The 21,243-nt window shown below is 53.3% G+C and overlaps 1 protein-coding gene across 2 annotated transcripts in view; it reads right to left on the bottom strand.

The window, feature by feature from the left end:
* The window catches only part of LOC112589571 (tetraspanin-5-like), a 91,817-nt gene that overhangs the window by 20,291 nt on the left and 50,283 nt on the right, over positions 1 to 21,243 (bottom strand). The window contains exon 2 of one of the 2 annotated variants that reach the window (XM_025303418.1): positions 18,979 to 19,031. The exons of the other annotated variant lie outside the window; for it this stretch is intronic. Coding sequence (XP_025159203.1) covers positions 18,979 to 19,031 — 53 coding nt within the window. The remainder of the gene's footprint in view (positions 1 to 18,978; positions 19,032 to 21,243) is intronic. 2 annotated transcript variants of the gene reach the window in all.

Below are 21,243 nucleotides of genomic sequence, written 5' to 3'. Positions count from 1 at the left end.
ACGCCAAGAGTTTCATCCTCTTTACGTAATTCCGTTGTGATTAAGCGAGCGCCTTCGAAAATGTAACAAACCTCGTTGGAATAAAGTTTGCGCGTTACTAACTCACCCTTAATGCTCGCCGGATGCCGAATATAAACTCGGCGCGAAGTCGCTTGACTCGGCCCGAACCATTCCTCGCGCGCGGATACTCCCTCGTAGCAGAGATCGCACCTCGTCGCTGTGTGTATGTATGTGTGTGTGCCTGCGATACTTTCTTACCTCTGTTAATTTAAATTTCCATGCAGGACCCTCGAAGTCGTCGACGTGCGAACACGTTTGCCGGTACAATCGACTGGCGGCTAGGGGGAGGGAGGGTAACTCGTAATTTACGAAAATATTTGTTCGCGTTAATGTTCGCAGCGACGATGGGTGTAGCTTTGTGAGAGTGCCGGGAAAGGGGGCGGGGAGAAAAAATAGGAAACTACGCGAGCACACAGCTTGTTTCGTTAACTTCCGCATCTCGTTGTCGCGTCCTCCTCTCGGAGGGAAGAATGGCCGAGAGAAAATTAATCGATCGCGGAATCGCGTCTCGTTTTATGCTCTCTCTTTCTCTCTCTTTCTCTCATACACACACATACACACACTCTTTCTCTCTCGCCGTCGATTAGCGTCGCGCGCTCCCTGTCAGTCGTTGCACAGTTTACGCGCGTGTTGCGCTCGCGCTTGTTATCAGACGTACGTCGCTCTCCGCGGTAAATACGGCGAATAAATACGAACGTTGCAAACGCGTCAGCTGACTGAGAGGGAGGCGATTCCGATTGTGTGAGCTAGCGACGGGACTGAGCCAACAATAATGCCGCGCGGAAAGCCCCGCGGGGGTGCGCCGCGCACCTCGCGCGGACGTACCGTCTATTTTCACGGCGTTTGGAAATTCCGCGACACGCGCGCCTGGAAAATCTGGCCTAGTTCCTTGGGACTTTATTGTGCGAGCCGCGCGACGACACGACGCGCCGTTTCCAAGCGGGAACAGAAGCGCGCGGATCCTCCCTCTCCTACTCCTTCCTCTCTCTCTCTCTCTCTCTTCTCTTGTCTCTCCACCGAGCTTTATATCCTCTTTCTCTTCTTTCTCCTTTTTTTTCTCCACTGCGACTAGAGAAAAAAATGGGAGAGAAAGGGAGAGAGAGAAAGGGCGACCAGAGAGAGGGAGAGAGAGAGAAAGAGAGAGAGAGAGAGACCGGATCGAAGCGCCGCTCGTGTGCTCTAATGAGAGAGCGGGGACAACCGAGTTATCCACTGACGGGTACGGCCGCCCTCGTAACTTTTCGCTCTTAACAATTGACACTCGTCAATTTCCGGATTTAATTATCCGCGTTACGCGCTTACGCCGTCGAGGACACTGTCGGCTCTATCTCCATGGCAACGCCGCGCCGCGCGAAGATAGCCACCGGAGCGTGGTGTTATCGCACACTTTATCGCGGTTGTAGGCAGCAAGCGTGAATCGTCGATTGATCTGGCCGTATCCGCGAGCTGGATTTACCCGAACACAGACAGCCGACGTATCTCGGAATAATTGCTTAATAATTGCTTGGGTACCAGGTGACTTCTGTCGCCCGGTTCGCCGCGCCGACTCTCCTCGCAATTGGCTGAGTTTCCGTTCAATTTGCACTCGACTTGCAGCTTGCGTGTTCTATTTTCTCTTGGTTTTCTTTCCGCTCGATACGTAAACACGAAAGTGTCGCGATGATTCGAAGGGACTCGCTGCGCTCGCGCTCTTGCTCGCAAGAGCGCAAAGGCACAATTGTTCGATCGTGCTTCCGCTTTCCCCTCGCCGCCCGCCGCACGCGTTTCTTCCCGCCGAATGAATTCGCCGAGCGAGACGCGAAATGTCGCACTTCTTCGCGCTCCAGGTCAAAATTCTCCCGCGCGAGACCCGTAAAGGCGGCGACAGCGACTTTAATATGCCGACTGGGGTGGGTTAAGGATTTACGAAATTGCCGATAGAAAGGGTAATAAAGGGAATGCACTCGGGACATTTGCTCATTTTATTTTCCCCGTCGATTTGACTGAGCGTCCGCTCCGTTGCTCGCGCACCTGTGTGTGTATGTGTGTGTGTAGGTGTGTGTGTAGAGGTGTGTGTGTGTGTGTGTGTGTGTGTGTGTGTGTGTGTGTGTGTGTGTGTATATGTGTGTGCACATGTGTGCGTATCGTAAAACTTAACTGTGGCTCGGGCGCGCCGGCGATGGCTGCGAGGGTGGTTGAAAGAGAGCGAGAGGAAGCGAGAAATCTACCGAGTAGGGTTTACGGAGGGTGGATGGTAACGACGCCAGGTAGAGAGCGAATTTTCGAGGAGTCTCCATTAACCAGGAAAGAAACGTTCCTCGATCGACTCGACGTCGGGGAGCGGCAGACATCGCCGCCAGCTGAAAATTCCGCTCGATGCAGCAGGCGTGCTAGCGGGCGCGAGAGCACCCGTAATGAAAGTTACAGCTACATTCGCGGCTCGCGCGCGCGTTTGATCGAACGTTACGAGCTTGATTTATTGACGTTAACGACATTAACCGGCTTCGCCGGGTTTGGAGTCGCACGCGGCGTCCCGCGTGTTCTGTGAAAAGCCAGGATGGAACGCGCGTCGAATTCAGCCGGTACATAATCCGGGACGGGACGTGGGGATCGATAGCGTCTTCGTCTTGCCGCGACGTGTAAAGAGCCGCGGCGGCGGTGAGACGATGAAATTCGAGACGAAATCGGTCTTCGCTGCGACAAATTGTGTTACCACCCCGAACGTCGTCCCGACCGACGTCTCGGCACACGCAACTCGTTCGTCGATCGAGGTCTCGCTGTTCACGGAGGCTGAGAGACAAGGAGAGAGAGAGAGACAGAGAGAGAGAGAGAAAGAGAGAGAGAGAGGGGGGGGAATCACGTTCTCCGTGGAAAAACAGACAGCGCGGAATTACGTGGCGCGCGATTTCACCGGGAGGGATTAAAAGAGGAAGAAAGGGGCGACTAACCGAGGTGAAAAACGGCGGAAGACACGTACGAGAGAGAGAGAGAGAGTGACGTCTCAGGCGTCTCAAGCGAGAGAAACGCGCGTTTGAAGAGAGCACACAATCGTGCGCTGCGGATTCTCTTGGTTTTGGTTCGTTCGGTTACGTTACGTCGAAGACTGGCCGCGCGCGCGGCAGATCGGCAAGATTGGATGGGCTTCTCGTCGCCTCCGCGCACATCTATTGTAACGCGATCGCTTTGGCGCGATCGCGCGCGCTACCCCCGAAATACGCGACGATGAGAGCCGCGGAAACCGCCTCGGAGATAGTTACATTGTCGTGCTTGTACGTCGCGATACAACGTACTCTATATATCGTCGAATTTCTCCCTGTATTTCGCCGCGGCGCGACCCTAAAATTCAGTCCCGTCGGACGGGCGATGCCCTTCGACGGGCGAGGAAACGTCAGAGGGTTAGGTCAGAGGGTGAGTCGGGAGAAATGGAAAGAAGTTCCGCGCCGTTTAGGCCGCGAGGGCGAATACTTCCAGGAGCCAAACACACCGCGTAGTAAGAAAAAAGTGACGGACGAACTTTGGCAACGAAAGAGAGAGAGAGGGAGAGAGAGAGAGAGAGAGAGAGAGAGAGAGAGAGAGAGAGAGAGAGAGAGAGAGAGGAAGAAAGAAAGATCTCGAAAGCGCTGAGCTTTTCGACGAAGGTCCCGCGGGGAATTCGAGCACGATCGGTTTGGACCTATTTCGCGATTTTCTCCAGACATGCCATCAGCGGAATGACAAATGGAGGCTGCGCCCCCTTTTACCCGCCTTCGATTACCCCACCTCATCCTTTAGCCACCTTCGCTCGCTCTCTCTCTCTCTCTCTCTCTCTCTCTCTCTCTCTCTCTCTCTCTCTCTCTCTCTCTCTCTCTCTCTCTTTCTTCGTCAACGTCGCTCTTTCGGCGGTGGTTCGAGCCGAATGCCGCGTTTGCTCGAGGAAATCGATTACCGGTCTTCGGAGAGGGTACACAAGACGAGTTTACTAGGATCTATGGCGCGCCAGACTCGCCGAATGCGTCGCACAGGGGCGTTCATGAATTTTTGAACAGACTCGCGCTCTCTCGCGCGTCACGCAGTGCACCGCGCCGCGTCGTTCGCCTCGAGAACGCCTCCGTTGTCTCCGGTCGTCCCCTGTCGCGTTGCGTCACCGCGATGAGAGGAGGCCTCTTCGTCGTCGTCGTCGTCGTCGTCGTCGACTTCGTTTCTCGCGCGTCCCGAGCTGTTTCTACCGGGTTATTTCTATCTTATTTATTCATCACGTGTGTCGATGTGTGTAACGCGCCTCTGTGTGTGTGTGTGTGTGTGTGTGTGTGTGTGTGTGTGTAACGTGAACGCGTTTCGAAAAACGCCGCTGAGAGATGCATGTAACATTTATAACGCGCCGGAAGCATTTATAACGTCCGCGTGTTGCAACAACGCGTATCCGCCCGCGATCTATATTTAAGCAGCGCGATGGGGAGGTTACGTTCCACAGGAGTATCGATGTGTCAGTCCGGGCACAAAGCAATTTCGCTTTCCGCCAAAGAGCGAGCGATCCGAGCGCGCCGGCGGGACGTCGCGTATATTCTGTAAATATCGCGTTTCGCGAGATCTGACGCGGCAGATTAATCGCAGGTAACACGCCGCGCCACCCCGCGCTCTCTATAAATCGAGACATGGCGATCGAAGTCGTCGCGCGGCTGACTTTTATCGTCTCGTCGCGCGACCCGACGCGATTTACCGCGTCTCTCACTTTATATCCGATTGCGAGTGTATTCGCCTCGCAGTCGCGTCGCGACGCGCTACGTCATGGCAAGCCGCGTCGCTGCGATTCGCATCGACGACGACGACGACGACGACGATGATGACGACGACGGGGGACGGGGGAGAATTTAAACGCTGGCGGATTGCTTCGCTCGCGAGACCGGAATGCTTCGACGACAGAGAGAGAGAGAGAGAGAGAGAGAGAGAGAGAGAGAGAGGGAGGGAGTTTCGGGAATCCGCGCTTCGCGAAAATCTCGAACCGTCGCGTTTGCGCGCACGCCACATCATATAGCGAGCGCGATGCCGTGACAAGAACAATCTCTCGGCTGTCGTGAAATTCGAGGACAGAGAGGCTGAGAGAGATAGACAAACAGAAAGAGGAGAGAGGATGGGAGACGATCGCGTCTCGACAAGATGAAAAGCGTGAGCGTGAGATACGCTCGCGGATTTGTCGCGTCGCGAATCAGCGTCGATGTAAAATTGCCCTTGTTACCTGACGCCGTTTAATTCCTAGTTTCAGCGGCGGATGTGAGCGGCTGAAATGATTTCGCATTGCCGGTGTAATGCGCCGGCACGGCTGAAAAAAGCGTAGTTACGTACGCTTTCGACGTCGGGTTTGTTTTCGCGCCGAGCGTTTCGGGAGAGACGTTTGTTTTCGCGCGCTGCTGCGCCGCGCTGCACTCATTTCCACGTTTCAATCGCGATAATTTTGGAGGCTGCGCGATTGTAGGCTGCGAGTGCCGTGTGGCCTTGAAATTTCAACGACCTTCTCGATTTCCCACTTTCACGCAAATGCACGCTCGCGCAACAGCAACGCGTTTGATTAAGTTTTACTGAAACTGCGAACGCGAGGGGTTGAAGGCGTGAATTAAAAGTGCAGGTGAAATCACTCCGCGTTTCATTCGCCTTCTCCAGCCGCTCTTCTCTTCTCGCTCGATCTTTCGCGCTCAGGTGGACAAGAGGAAATTCGACATTCCGTGCTCGTCGTCGTGCCTCGGCTCGCGATTTTGCGCAATTTTGCGGCGTCGCTGCCGTTTTTCGGACGAAGCGAAGATCGACGAGCAGGGAGTCGCTGAAAAATTGGTGTGCAATTGACGCAATTGACGAATCACGTGTTATTGAATCTGGTGAACAAGTCGGCGGGCGTGCGGACGAAGAGCGTATCGATGCCTCGATTAATCAAAATCGTGGTTACGCGGCGCGACGCGGCGCGACGCGGCGCGGCGGTGACGGCCGACGGCGAGCCGTACACCGATGATTTATTTGCGGATCATGAGCCGGCTATTATTGCGATCCGGTTGCGCGACGAAACCGCGGCCGGCCGTGGACACGGGGATTTCGCGGTCGGGGGGGGGGGGAGAGAGCGAGCCGGGTCGTCGCGATTCAGCGACGGGGTGGAGCACGAATACATGATTTACCTACGTCGCGTCGCGCAGGACGGCCCGATGAAGAGCCGAAAAGAGCGAGTCTGGCTTCGTTACGGCTTAATACTTCGGCGTCCTCGCGCTCCCGCACCGGCGCGAAAGTGCGGGGAGAGCGGAGCGGGGACGCGAGAGAAACTTTACGAGCCGCAGGAATTGCGCGGCTGAAAATTTGCCGTGACGTACGTCGCATCCGACCTTCGACCGACTCGCGTGAAAAATGCCGGCGCGAGGGAGCGAAGCCAGGTAGAAACCCCCGTAAGACGTGTCTTCATAAAAGTCTGCTCCGTGGGAGCGCCCGCCGAACGACTCTCCTTCCGTCGCGGAAGAACGAAGAGAGAGAAAGAGAGTTTGAGAGAAACGATGGGGGGGGGGAGCGGGGAACAGGAGGGAGAGATCGTCGGGATTAAGTTTCGGCGTGGCGGTGGTGCCTTATCGATCCGCGGTAGAGAGAGAGAGAGAGAGAGAGTGAGGGGGGGAGAGGGAGAGAGCATGCCGCGCCCGGTTTATTATAAATTTCTTCCGCCGCGGAATTTCCCGTTCGCCATTCCGGAAAAAGTGTCTCGGGACGCGCCGAGAGCCACGCGGCCGCCCTCTGCGCGCAGCGAGGATAGCTCGGCGAGCTCGCACAAGTTTCGGAAAATAAAGCAAGCGGCGAAGAAAAAGCGGGGCAAAATGTACAGAGGGGGACGTACGTCGCTGGGAAATTCGACTTTCGAAGCGCCGCCCGCTAATTAGCCCGGACAATAGGGTCTACGCTTTGTTCGGCGGCCGCATAAAACAGAGCCGCTGCTATTAACATCGGTTTCGCGGTCGGCGGCGAAAAAAATGAAGCTCCGGGCGGCGGTTACTTGCCGGTGCTCGTGGTTCTTCATTAAAACGATGCCCCGGTATAATCCCGAGGAGAATAAATTCCTCGTGTGAGTATGTGTGTGTGTGTGTGTGTGTGTGTGTGTGTGTGTGTGTGTGTGTGTGTGTGTGTGTGTGTGTGTGTGTGTATTTGTGTGTGGACGAGCGCGCGCGCGCGTGTGTAGGGGCAGAAATTACGAGCGGGTTATCACATGCTATCATGGTATCGATTTACGACTGGCCGCGGGACTCGGCCTTATTACCGGAGTAATACCTCATTTTCCGACGTTAATTCTACCTCCTGACACCACGCTACACACCCGGCCGCGAGCCGGGAAAATAAAGATACCGTTCTCCCGCGCGAGAGAGCGGACGCACCGACGTAAGTGACATCCGCTAATTACTCTTTTTTTCTCGACCTCGGCTTCAGAATTTTCATGTTGAAATTGCGAATCACCGCCAATAACGACCATCACACCGTCTTTCTCTCTTCCCCCCCTCCCCGTCTCGCCCTTTCCACCGTCTCGTCGTCGGCCACGCCGGCGAAAATTCCTCGTTTATTGTCGATAATGCGTCCTCTCTGGCCGACTTTGTCGCAAGTGACCGAGAACGTTTACGTAATTAAAACGGCGGAGAGACAGAGAGAGAGAGAGAGAGAGAGAGAGAGAGAGAGAGAGAGAGAGCGAGAGAGAGAGAGAGAGAGAGAGAGAGAGAGAGAGAGAGAGAGAGAGAGAGAGAGAGAGAGCGAAAGAGAGAGAGCGAGAGAGGCTCATGGTGTTCCCAGCCGCGTGAATATAATGTACGGATGCGCACGCTATTAAACTCCTGTTGAAAATCTCGCTCTCTCATACATCGCCGCAACTTTTAATCCTCCCGTGCGTATATATTAAAGGGAGAAAAGTGGGAAAAGAGTTTTTAATCTTTCGCGGCCAGCATTCTTTCCCCCCCGAAGCATTAATCTCTCGATTATTCCGCCGCGCTAGTCGTGTGTACCGAGCAGCGCAATTTATTTATCTCTCTAATGTGCAGGTAATTAAAAGTCAATTTTATTCCTCTACCGAGATATATTCGGAAATTAATCGACGGAGTTGCGAGAAATGAATCGCACCTTGTTACCATAGAAGATCAGAGAGAATTCTCTCGGAGGTATCCTTTTTTTTTTTCTTTTTTTTCGTTTGGAATAATGCACGAAGGAGAGCTTTCGGAATTTTTCACTTTTCACGGCCCGGAAACTGCTATTCACGAACGGCGAACAATTGAACCGTACGTCCGTAGGAGGAAAACCGTTTTTACTTAGAAACTCCTCTCTCTTCAGAAATGTTTAATGAAAAATTCGCGACACTGTGCGCTGAATGAGACGAATTTCCCTGCGCGTGAAATATATCGCACTCAACGGAGAAACCGGTCTCGCGATCGCGAGCGCCGTCCGAAGAACCGGTCGTTAGACGGGAGGATTTCCCCGCTTCCGAAAATAACTACATCCTCTTCAGGGGAGGGTCTGCCATTGCGCGTAGATTTTTTCCGATGCAAATTGCCATTGAATTCGCCGCTCGTTAATTTCCCCGGGGTCATTCCAAGAATGTCGAAGCTGCGTGTAAACACGGAGGGCGGCGCGACTCTCGGAACGAGATGGCCGAAGAATCGCGGCAGCCTCTGCTCTGCGCGCGGAAGAAACATTCGTCATCGTTGCTTCCGCGACGGCCCGGAGTAGTTTTGTGATCCCATTGCCATTCTCTTTCTCTCCCACCTCTCTCTCTCTCTCTCTCTTTCTCTCTCCCCCCGCCTCTCCTTGCTCACCGACTTGCTAGGTCTCAGCTGACAGGCTTGTAATAAAGGGTTAAGACGCGGGCATTAATCAAGGTGTAGCAGACATCCGTAGGAAATATCTCGCGCGATATACGCGCCTCTCGTCTCGGAGAACGCCTCGCGCGCGCAACTTCCGAGAGATCGTCTTCGTGAGGCGCGCCGAGATCGATCCCCGCGGATTACTCACCAAGTCCACGAATTTGTCGACGTCGTGCGTGCGGCCGGTAACGCAGAATTAACGGAATACGCGCTCGCGCGCCTCTCAGGAGAGGCAGACGTGGAAAACATACACAGCGCGGTGTCGAATCTAAATTTGCGGAAAATTTCATTACTGCACGCACCTGTCGTGCGTTTTGCGTCCTTTTACTCGCGCTGAACTCGGGTTGCGAAAGGAGAAACGCGTCTTCGGGAAAGCGGCAATTTCCCTCATTCAGCGGGAGCGGGTCTCGGCAAATTAGGCGGAAGATGCGATGGAAAATCTCCGAACGTAAACGAGCTGAATTTTCCCACTTAAATGACACACGCGATATTTTACTCGCTCAGTAACTCTTCTTCACGGATGACTGTATGCCGAGTATAGCGATGACGATACCTCAGGATGACGCGCGAGTTCCTCGCTCGCGTGCGTGAGAGGGAGAGAGAGAGAGAGAGAGAGAGAGAGAGAGAGAGAGAGAGAGAGAGAGAGAGAAAGAGAGAGAGAGAGAGAGAAAAGCGCGAGAATTTATTCGATTCCATTAAAACTAATCTCCGCCACCGCCGCCGCCGCCGCCGCCGCCGCCGCCGTGAGATAAGTTCTCGAATTAAGTCGTGAAATATGATTTGCCTTTGTGGCTCGCAGCTTCCACCGCCCGCGTATACTCGCGTATTTAATACCGCTCGATTACGCGGCCCGGCCGAAACGTACGGCGTATTCCCGGAAATGGGAATAATAATTCGCAGCGCGCCGCGAAGACGATTCGGCAGACGACTGCCGGGCGTCGTTCTCCTCGCCGGCGTCGCCGTCGGCGACATCGGGAGTTGCTCGTGGTATTATCTTGGAGGCTGTTACCACGGATGAGATCTCCGTCGTTATTTCCGCGCGTTAATCCTAAAAACTCGTCGACGGCCACACGGCGCCACGAGGTGCGTCCTGCTCGTTCGTTCCTCCTTCGTGCGATCTCTCGAGCGCGCGGAACGTGCCGCGCGGCTCGCTCGCTCGCTTTTTCCCGGCAATCCCCGAGCGAGCGCCGAGCTTTAAATCTACCCCGCACCGGCGGACGCCCGCAAATAATCCATTTTAATTTTTCGGTACGTTAAGCCGCCGCCACTCGTATTCGCCGCGATTGCAATTTGAATGCGATACCCCGCGCCGGGGCCGGCAATAAGTCCGCGAGCTCTCTCTCTCTCTCTCTCTCTCTCTCTCTCTCTCTCTCTCTCTATCTCTCTCTGTCTCTCTCTCTCGCGCGCGCGTGTGTATATATACGAGCTCGCGATCTTTTGCCGGGCCATAATTCCCGTCGAGGGAGGATCTTTCTTTATCTTCGTCTTCCTTTTTCTTGCTTTTCTTTCGTTTTCCTTTTTTTATCTCCGTTTCGACCCGAAACTCCCTGAACTTGTTCCGAGCCGCGTCCGGCGTCGATTTAGCTCGGGCGCTTTTCGGTCGGACGAGTGCGAAGAAGTAACTTGCTCGTCGGCGAGCGAGCGGCCGAGAAGAAATAATCCAGTTGTGGCTGCGCGTCCGCGGAGGTGGGAAGAAGCGACGTTAATTGAAGTCGCGGCGGGAAGTCATTATCTCCGGAGATCGAGACGCACGACGAGCGGAGCGGAAGATTGAAGGCTGCGCGCGAAACGCGAGAAGCGAGCGGCATCGATCGCGGAAGCCGCCTCTCTTTGAGGGGGCGCGGGCGGACGCGTGACGTGAATCTGCGTTTTATCTCAATTCTGCTCGAAATTTTGCACGCGGCATTTTCAAGATAAACGACCCGCGCGTCGTACTCTCGCGCTCCCGCGAAGGTGACGCGGCCGCCGATTTTCTCCTCCCTATTTTCCGTTGTCGCGATTTTCCCTTCTCGCATCTGGATTTTATCTTTCGGCAGTAAGCCCCCATGTTTTCGTTCTGCGCGCTCACGTCGGCTGACGAACGAGTGACAGTGATGTCAGAATGAAGGTGCAAAAATGGCGCACGCGACAGACCTTCCGCGACGCCGACGGAGACGAGTCCAGCTGAAGAAGTGCGCGGATACTCGGAAGAGAAGTTCATTCGAAATCCGTTATCGTTATTTCCCATCGTCGTTCCCATTGTTCGAGAAAGCGGAACATGGAATATAAAAACGGAGAGGTCTAATCTTGCCCCCGACGTAATCTAATTCTCCCGCGTCCTTCTCGCCCGCGCAAGCGCGCGCGTCCCCCTTGAGAAATGTCGTTTCGCAATTACAACGATAACAGATCACCCTTTTGAATGGCGATGCAAGTGACAGCGGGAACCGATAAAACTCCGCCGTATGCAGAGCCTACGGGGATTTCGCCTGATCGGCGAACATCTGCTCGAGCGGGTGATCGTTTAACGTTGAACGTTCTCCAGCTTCTCCGCCGGATACGAAATGATTTATCGGTCGGCTATTGGCAAAAGTATCGCGCTTCTTTCGTCGCGAGCCGAACGAGAGACTCGGAGAAAGTTGCGCGCTGCCGGGCCCCAAGGATGAGACGCGGAAGCGTCTCTCTCCCCCTCTCCCTTCCGCCCTCTTTTTCTCATTAGTCGATAAATAAAGAAGCTAAATAATTTCCCGCCGGACCGGAAGGGAGAATCCCTCTCGGCCTACCTCTTCCATCGCCAGCGCGGAAACTCCTCCGGCTCGAACTTCCCATTTCAAGCGCCGACCGAAGTCTCGTCGCGCTCCGGAAACTTTCGATCGCGATGCGCCGCAATTATCGGCAGGACGTTGGATTTATTGTCGGTGGAGGAACTCGTTGCGAGTTTGCGCTATTTTTTATGACGCTCGAGCCGTCCCCGAGGAGGATTGCCAAGTGGAAGTTTGGCGGGGCCGTTATCAGACGTATATCACACGGTTAAATACCTACGAGCCTGAGGGGGGGGGGGAGCGGGGGCAAGAGGAAAGGAAAAGTATACGTTACGATACGGAAACATTTCTACCGGGCGATATACGCGTGAGCGTTTGAGAGAAAGAGAGAAAGAGAGAGCGACCCATTTCGATTGTCCATTTCGATGTAGAAACGACACCGGGCAATTTTCGCGTCCGCGATGCGCAGAAAGAGAGAGAAAGAGAGAGAGAGAGGGAGGAATTCCAGCGGCCGTTTTTCTCGCGGATTAAAGCCGATGGCGCGCGATAAGCGCCCGTAAAGGGCGGCGGCCCGGTAATCAGAAAAATTTCCCGTTATTTCCCCCAGGTGAGATCGAAACATGCAAGTAGTATTACCATTCCGCGCGCGACGTCCTTCCGCGAATACGTGTCCGGAAAGTATACACGCTACACTTTCCGCAGTCAGTTACGCGCGCGTGCACACGCGCGGCCGACCGGCCGAACGCGCGCAAAAAGTCCGACTCGGGAGCGGTGGGAGGGGGCAGGAGATTCGGCGAAGACAGAAATTGTCAGAGATTTACATTCCGGATTCGAGGCATATTCGAGCGCAGCGAAGGCACCGAAAATTAATGGTTCGTTGAATTTATAGTCGAGTTTGGTACATCCGTGCCTGTCGGGCTTATCTTGTAACACCGCGTTTAAACGATTTCTCCCCTCGTCCTCTGCACGAAGGCGTTCACACACACACACACACGTACACAGGGAAACACGCATGCACATACACACACGCGCACGCGTCATTAATCTTTAACAATTGGAGAGGCTTCGGCGCAATAGCGCTGTTCCCCCAGTTTCTCCAGCGAGCTCGAGAAAATTAATCTCAAAGCGGGCGGAAAATCCGCGTTTTAACGCGCCTCTTCGCTTCACTTTTATCGACCGTTTCCACGCGGAAGCTTATCTCTTCCGCGTCTCTTCGATTCGCACTTGCGGCGCACGCTGCTCCGCGCGAGGCACCTTTGCGCTCGCTCTCTCGCCCTCTCTCTCTCTCTCTCTCTCTCTCTCTCTCTCTGAGGAAAAAGAAAAAAAAAACAGTACACGCGAGACATATTTTGCGCGAAGCTCATCACCGGGCGTCACTCGCCGTGAAATCGCGAATCGGAGATACCGCTTGGGAGGCTTCTCAGCCCCGGCATCGGCATTCCGCGGAAGCCGCTCGACTCAAGCACGGTTAACCAAAGACCGGGTTCGTCGTGGAGCACTCGGGGGTTAACGTCGACGAGCGAGTTTCCCTCCCTGCGAGCGGGACCGAGAGAGCGAGCGAGCGCCTTCTCTCTCGCAGTCGGTCGCCTTCCGTCGTCCCTCTGTTCGCGACTTTCGCGGATTAGCGGGCCGCTCGAATAGCGAACGCCGGCGGGAACAATGAGCGGCGGATTAACGGGCTTCGAAGCGGACCCCGGGCTCGGCTCCTCGTGTTGGAGGAAGGCGACGGAGAGCTGTAGAGTAATTAACACGACATCGTCGCCGCCGCCGTCGCCGCCACCGCCGCCGCCCACATTTCGCCTAACCCTGCTTCGCTGCACCACGACCTTGCATCTCGTAATGCACTTCCGCCTGTGTACTTGCGCGTCGCCCGTGTGTGTGTGTGTGTGTGTGTGTGTGCGTGCGAGAGAGTACACACACTCGGCCGACGTGCCGGTTACAATGCGAGGCATTTCGCTGTAATCGACGAGCAACCGACCGGCAGTCCATACGGAGTCCCTTCGACGCCGTCAAAGAGCCCCGTTTGTTTTTGCTTACGCACGCGAGCTTTCCCGAAATTGCGAATTGGGATTGACGCGGAAACGCGCGCGACTCGGCTAATAGTCCTTGAGGCTCCTCCTCGAGGAGAGCGAGTCTTTTCTCAATATCGTTAGCGAATTACTTCTCTCGATCGTGGCCGTCGCGACTAGCTCGCGCTGCCTTCATTCCGGCGGCCGTTATTTTCTCTTTTCCTTTTCTTTTTTTTAATGTCGGTCAAACGCTCGCGCGAGTGAGGGACAAGTCTCGCGAGAACGCTCGCGTTGCGTTTTTCGATGGCGCCCGGCGACCGCGGGAATTTACCTCTGTTTGGAGAGTGAAAAATTTAGCGGGTGCAATGGTCCTGACGAAACGGACGCTGGATTAACTGGCTTAGGAATAATGGCAGCGGGACGTTGCGGAATAATTTAACGCGACACGGTACACAGGCGAACAATTCACTTGTGTAACTTGTTAACCCCGCAAAATGCATATGTAACCATTGTTACGTAGCCGACGTCTAACTAGTTGCGGCACGCGTAGCGTTGTTGCGAATTTATCGATCAACAAGTAGCGACGATCGTTGTCGCCGCCTTCTGTCTCTCTCTCTCTCTCTCTCTCTCTCTCTCTCTCTCCCTCCCTCCCTCCTCCTCCGTCCCCGTTCTCTACTATTCTACTTTGCGATTTACTGGCGAAATTTACCTACTCGCCAAGTTACGCGGCTTAATTTCTTTGTCCTTCTTCATTCGCTTCGTCTATTCCTCTAGCATCGCAGTTAACCCTCCTTGGGGTTGAAAAATCGAATTCTTATTCCGATTGCAATTTTAATTCTCTCTTTTTCCTTGCGTCTCGCGAAAATCGTTGGTAATGGCTCGAGAGCATCCACGATCGATCTGTCTTCAAACGAGTCTTCACGATTTTGCACGCGCGGTGAAATATTTTTAATAACCCGCGGTGTGCGGAACACAAGTTTCACAGGCCGGAGTGCGTTTCGAAGATTAAAGAGCTACTCTCATTATAAAAGCCGCGAGCCGTTGGGAATGTTTCATTTTGTTCCCATTTTCTTCTGATAGCCTGAAATTTACGAGTTGCCCATCAACTGAAAAACCATCGTGTCCTCGGATACTCTGTCGTCCATTTAGAAATTCAGGAACCGCGCGCGCGCGCGCCTCAGGAACGGTGCTCAATCACCGCCGATAATTCTCGCGACGTAGCGCACCGCTTTGATACACGTTTCTAACGGCGAAGACAGCGACTCGGCAAACGACCAAAGTGGAATTAACCGCCGGCGCCAACGCCGACGCCGCTCGCTGGCGGTGTTTCAGAGCGCGAATGTACCGGCTCCTAATTAACACGCCATAGCGGTGTTACGCCCACTCCCGATCTGTACGACACGAGGACACGTTGTAAAACCCGCGACGCCGCGTCGCGCCGCGCCGTAATGTCGAGCGAGGGAGAGCCCGAGAGGGAGAGAGGGAGGGGAGGCGGGGAGGAGAAGGGAACGCGTTAGCGGAATAGGTAGCGGTACGGCCGCGCTTTCCCGTTTGATAGAAATAAATTTCTAATCGGGAGCGGCGCGCTAATCCAATCTCCGGGGCCACCGGGCGTGGGATTCGATTCGACAGATTCGAAAATCGATACTTTGGCGATGTTGATGAGGACATCGCGCGGGAGGGCTTGAATTATTGAGAGCGCAATTTTAGAAAACGCTCGAGAGGGGCGGGGGGGTTATGCGCTCGGATAAACGGCGCTGGAAATTCCTACGGTATTAATGTGGAAAAAAAACATCAGCGTCACGTCGACGGGGATTCGTTGAATAATTCGGCCGAATATCAAGCGGCTATTAATTCTGCGAGCGTGTACGTGCAGGATGAAGACACACTAGCGCGAGCGTGCGCGGTGGCGGCTGGTAAAATTTCCAGCGAATAACCGATCGCGATCTCCGGCCGTGTGAAATTTATTAATGTTGCCGTCGCCCGCCGGGGCCATCATCATAGCGCGGCCCGGCGCGGCATTTTCGTTCGGCCGGTCGCCGCGTTGCTCTGTAATCTCGTCAGATGCATTTGCACGCATTGCAGTCGCGAGAGCTGCACCAGACGCGATCGTTAGATAACCGCATTCGGAGCTTTCGGCGCGGCGAGAACGCTATACTCCGACTGCCTCCCCGGCCGCCGTCGCTTCGACTCGCTATCGGGCTCTCTCTTCCGGCCTTCCGGCATGCAGCGGCGAGATACGCCGCAGGCATAATAAATTTCGCACAAAGCATAATGGAACGGTGCGCCGAGTCGCGATATCGGACTCGCGGCTAACGACGTAAAAATAGAAACGAATTGCGGTTCGCCGAGCGGCGAAAGGAGTAACGCGTCACAGTTACCGTCGCCGCCGCCGCCGCCGCCGCCGCCGGCGACGACAACGACGGCGGCGGAGGCGGCGACGGAGGCGGCATCGCCGTCGCCGCGACCTCGTAAAGCGACCAGATATGCGAGAGGAACCGCTAACTTAATGATTTATGTCGCGCATGCAACGTCGCCCGCCATTTCGAATCTTATGTTATATGACCGTCTAGCGTTACATGCACGTATATACGTGTATACATACACACGTGTACAGTGTGTGTGTGTGTGTGTGTGTGTGTACACACGTATAACCCGCGCTATGGATTATCCCCCGCTGACCTAAGTGAAACTTATCGTCGCGGGCGATAAGAAGGGAACCAACTTCGTGCTAGCTAGCTAGCTAGCTACCTAGCCACCCACTCACCCCCCGTCGCACCCCCGCGAACTTTGCCGGAAGATGGTCGAGTTTCCAGCTGTTACCGGAAAATACGACCGCGAGCGACGAGCGACGGCGGAACGAATTTCGGGGTATTTCCTACGACGCGCTCGGAACTCTCTCGCTCGGTCGCTCGCGCGCGCACTTGTCCCGAGTGTCTTTCTTATAAATATAATCATATTACATTTCCGGAGATGCTCTTCCTCTCTCGGAGAGCTGTAGTCGACAGGAGGGACTGGGGGGGGGGCGGGGAAGAGCGATTGCAACTCTGCCGGCAGTCGCGCCGGTTGACGACGTCGACCAGAGAGAGACGGCAATTAACGACCACTGCCGCGGTTTTAATCGGATATTCCAAAGCCGACGGGCTATCCATGAATTTAATTACCGGCTAGTCCCGCGAGGCTCGGGAGAGCTCCTTCCTCGTTTCCTTTTTTTTTTCTTCTCTTTCCTTTTCGCCGACGAAGACACGTTAATTCCATTTTCATTGAAACAACGCTCGCTTGCACGCGCGTACCAATTCGCTACAACCAAGCCCCTCCCCCGCCCCACCCCCCACACCCGTATTTCTGTTCTATGCATTCGTTGCCGCGCAATGACTCGTCCTCTTTTTTCCCCTCTATCTCCCTCTATCTCCCCTTATCTCCCTTCTTCCCCCTCTCTCTCTCTCTCTCTCTCTCTCTCTCTCTCTCTCTCTCTCTCTTTCTTTCTTTCTATCGCTCTCTTCACCATCCATCCCTCTTCGCCTTTCGTAGGGGTTGCTTCCCTCAATTCGCCGGCGCTTCGTTATTCACGAACCGCCGCAAGAGCCCCCGGTACACTTTCTCTCCCCCTCTCCTCCTCCCTCATGGCTCCACCCGGTAAATAAATAACGGGGCGGCGGATTGCAAATATCTGTTCGACTGTCGGATGTGAAATATTGCCGGAATTTGCATCGTAAACTCGGTTATCCGGCCGGCTCACGCCACCGCGGGCGGAACACCTGAAATCCTTCCGCCAAATAAGGACGAACCTTCTCCTCCTCCTCCTCCTCCTCCTCCTCCTCCTCCTCCTCCTCCTCCTCCTCCTCCTCCTCCTCCTCCTCCTCCTCCTCCTCCTCTTCGAGGGCGGGGAAGAAGAACGAGCGAGGATCGCGATCGAAATTTCGGGCGTGTGTCTTGGTGCAGTTTACAAGGAAAGTTTAGCTACGGACACGACGTTTAGTTACCGCCGCGCGGAGAGTTTGCAGTTTCAGTTACATCCGCGAGCTCGAGCCTCAACTTATCGACGCTCGCGTGCTGTGTCGGTGAGGGGGCAGAGGAGGAAGATCGATTCGTCTGGGAATGATGAGGGAGGTGGCGTCGCGTTTGCGTTGGTCGCGAGCAGAAAGAGACAGAGAGAAAGAGGAAAAGAGCGCGAGAGAGAGAGAGAGAGAGAGAGAGAGAGAGAGAGAGAGAGATGGAGAAGGAGAAAAGGAGGACCCCGCGGCTCCTGCGATTCCCGCGGTCGCGAAGCTCACTTGTATGCGCGTATTTACTTTTTAGCTGCCGTCCGTTATATTTTCGCGAGGCTGCGAGATATATAACGACCGCGACGCGACGTTACCGGAACGGAACGCGACGGGACAGTGCGGTGCGGGGGCGGGGGTGCCGAGAGCGTCGTTGCATGTAGGTTAAGCCGATTGGGAATTAAGTGGAGTTACATTACGGCCCTCTCTCGCCGCCGGTCGCGCGGGAATTAGGTTGAATATCCAATTCGCGGCCGAGTAGACGCCTCACCTGTGCGATTTGGATTATGAGAATCTTCTTAAAGCCGTGAATAGTCGCGTTGGGGTTGCTCCGGCCGTTTGGAACCCCGCGAGGAATAATCGGCGGTGGTAAGGGGGGTGGGAGGAGAGGTGCAAGGCCCGCGGCAGGGAGGGTGGCAGATAGGACACAGAAGAGCGAACGGGGTGAATTTATCTCCGTCGCTGCTCCGGGCGGCGTCTCCTTTCTGTCTTGGGATGGTTATCGTATAACGATTCGCCGGCGTCCCCTATCAAAGCCGAAGTTTCCTCGTTTAAGCCCCTAATCGAACTCGCAGAGGTCTAGACCGCTTTACGGCCTCTCCTCTTCTTATTTCTTTCGCAAAAAATACCGATATAAAAATCCGGCTGCGCTAGACACCGAGAGCGAGAGCGAGCAGCGGCTTTCATCTTTCTTTGCGGGTTTTTCGGTCAGTTTGATGTCGGTGATTGCTTATCGGAGAGATCGGAGAAAAAAGTCGCGCGTGTTCGTCGCTGATTTTTTGTCGATGCTAATGAATAATGTCGAGCTGCTCGTCGTTACGGATTACGAGGCAGCCAAAGTCGATGAAAAATTCAACTTGATTAAGGATTAAATCGGAGCGAAGTCGTCTCTCTGTGCTTTTAAGCTATTGAATTTTCGAAAAGTTTCGTTCTCTTGTTATTAATCTTGTTATTATTAATTTCATTATTTTCCGCGAACTATATATATATATATATATATAACACGCGCGAGCTCTATTTAAAAAATGTGTTGAACGACTGGGATCATTCGTGTATAAAATATAAGACTCGCTGCAAATAAAAATGTTCAACTTACCGTGCGTCGAGCGAGTCGGAATTAACGGAACGGTCGTCGATAGGCGGACTTACCTGCGAAAGAGAGGAGAAAATTGTCGAGTTATGAATCGAGTTAACAAAATCAATTGGATTAATTAAATTAAGTCAGTCGCAAATGAAGCGACGGCGTTTTATGGGGCGTTCAAATCGCCCGGGGGAGCCCCCCTCAATCCCACAGCCGTCGAACTTTGCACCGGCAGAAAAATCTACCGTAAAGCGATCGGAGGATCTTCGGATAAAGAACGGCTCGCCATATCCGAATCTTACCGATCGCCGCGTTACGCCGAAAGAAGATAAATTTAGCGGCGCGACTAGGCGCGACTAGATGCAACGTCTCATAATTCTTTCGTGTACACAAACTCGAGATGCCGGGCGCTCCGGGATTATCGTAGGTTTCGGCTTATGGAGGAAACCTAGACGTATTTTTATTAATACGCTGAAGTTTGCGAGCACCTGCGACGCGTTCGGTTAATGCGCGGCTTTTTTTCTCGGGAGGAACGTCTCGCGGTCGCGACATGTTAACCCTTTGTACCCGGATTATGCTTTTCCGCCGCTTGACAGTCAGCTTGAGATTAATTTTTACGTATGCTCGCCGCTCGCGCGGATGGCGAAGAGGATCAGAGGACAGGACGAGACGTCTCACTTTTCCGAGGGAATTTGTTCCGATGTCAGAGACAGAGCGAATCCTCCATGACGTCTCGGCTATGACAAAACCAAATTGAATACAAAGACCTTTGCGGAAATGCAAATTAAATGTATAATGAATAAAATATTTTATTTCCAAATGGAATATAAAAACGTTCTCGCGCGGCAATACGAATTAAAAATTAAACGTATATAACGGATGAAATTACAACTTTCAGTTGCAGAGACGATTTTTCATTGATCCTAGGTGTGTGTTAACCCTTAAGCTGCAAAAAGCATATGTATTTGCTCCCGGAAGGTAACCGTTTACTCGCGAAAGGCATACAGAGCTCCATTAATGCATTTCCGTTCCCTCTGATCATAGTGATATCGAAAATTGCCAACCAAGCGCATCATATCGGAATTTCGCGCGCGCGCGTGTGTGTTTCGTAACTCTTAATAATATTAGTTATGGATAAATTAATATAGAATAATATTGGTTATTAATACCGGTTATCAATATTATTTATGTTAGTTAATTAATATTAGTTACGAAAGTGAGAAAAAGATAAGCACAATAAATCTGACGAAATTAAACCAGAATCCGAAATATCCAAGTCTCCCTTTTAAAATTCAATTTTATATTAATCTAGCGTTATATGTAATATTTGTCTCTCTTATCTTTCCTTCGCGTTCAATTTACTCTTATATAGCTGTTTTCGGACATCCTTTTCTTGTTGTAAATTTATAGTGGACACTCGAAGCAACATATCGACACCGCCCCTGCATTTCTCGCGCCATAGCTTGAACGTAAAGCCATCAAACTAACACGTATGGCGACAAGAGTCAACAAGTTTGATTGTCGATTTACCGAGCAGTCATGAAGCGTGAATATTCAAGTGCAAATCTGCTTTTACAAACTCCGCACGTTTTTGTAGTCGTATAGTCTCCCGCGGCTCGAAGATGCAGCGTCGAGTCGTTCGATGCTCGCGTCGATGCGACCACGCGGCCTCACAGCTGTTTAAAGGTCCAGCGCGCACGTGTCACAGCGAGAGCAACGACCGCGCACCGCGCATGCGTCGCTTGCTTAAATGTCCCGTGGCCAGCTGATGCAGCGCGCGAGTGGGAGTAAGGCCGCGCGTATGTGAGATCGTTGACCCGATTGGAACACGCGCGAGCTTGTCTCCACTTTTATTAATCTCGCGAGACTTATTTTCGCACCCATGTCACTTAATCTGGCGCTCTTAATACTGCCTCGGCGATAGTCGATTTCTTCTTTAACCCCTTCCGTGGCACGGACGCACCGGTGCGGTGCGTTCAGCCAAAACCGTGCCGTAAGTGGCACGGTTAAACATTTAGTGAATTTCTATATTTTGACCTCAAATTCGGCTTCAGCGACCAAAAAAACTGAACTGAATACAAATTATTGAAAAAATCCGCCCCGTCATTTTTTGTGGGGCGGTTTCAGTGCATTTTACTGAATTTTGCTCTGCCACGGACGGGGTTAAGACCTTCAGGAGAGAGAGCCTCGAAATAAGATTCGTTGGGAAGATGAAGCTTTGTAATTTTCGATAGACGTGTAGTTGTCCCTTTCCGATGCAGGATTCGGTTAATAATATTA

Source organism: Harpegnathos saltator, unplaced genomic scaffold (genome assembly GCF_003227715.2).
Source record: "Harpegnathos saltator strain DR-91 unplaced genomic scaffold, Hsal_v8.6 scaffold540, whole genome shotgun sequence".
Classification (NCBI taxonomy): domain Eukaryota; kingdom Metazoa; phylum Arthropoda; class Insecta; order Hymenoptera; family Formicidae; genus Harpegnathos; species Harpegnathos saltator.
The sequence above is the reverse complement of the archived record's forward strand: the minus strand, read 5'-3'. Positions and strand labels throughout refer to the sequence as shown.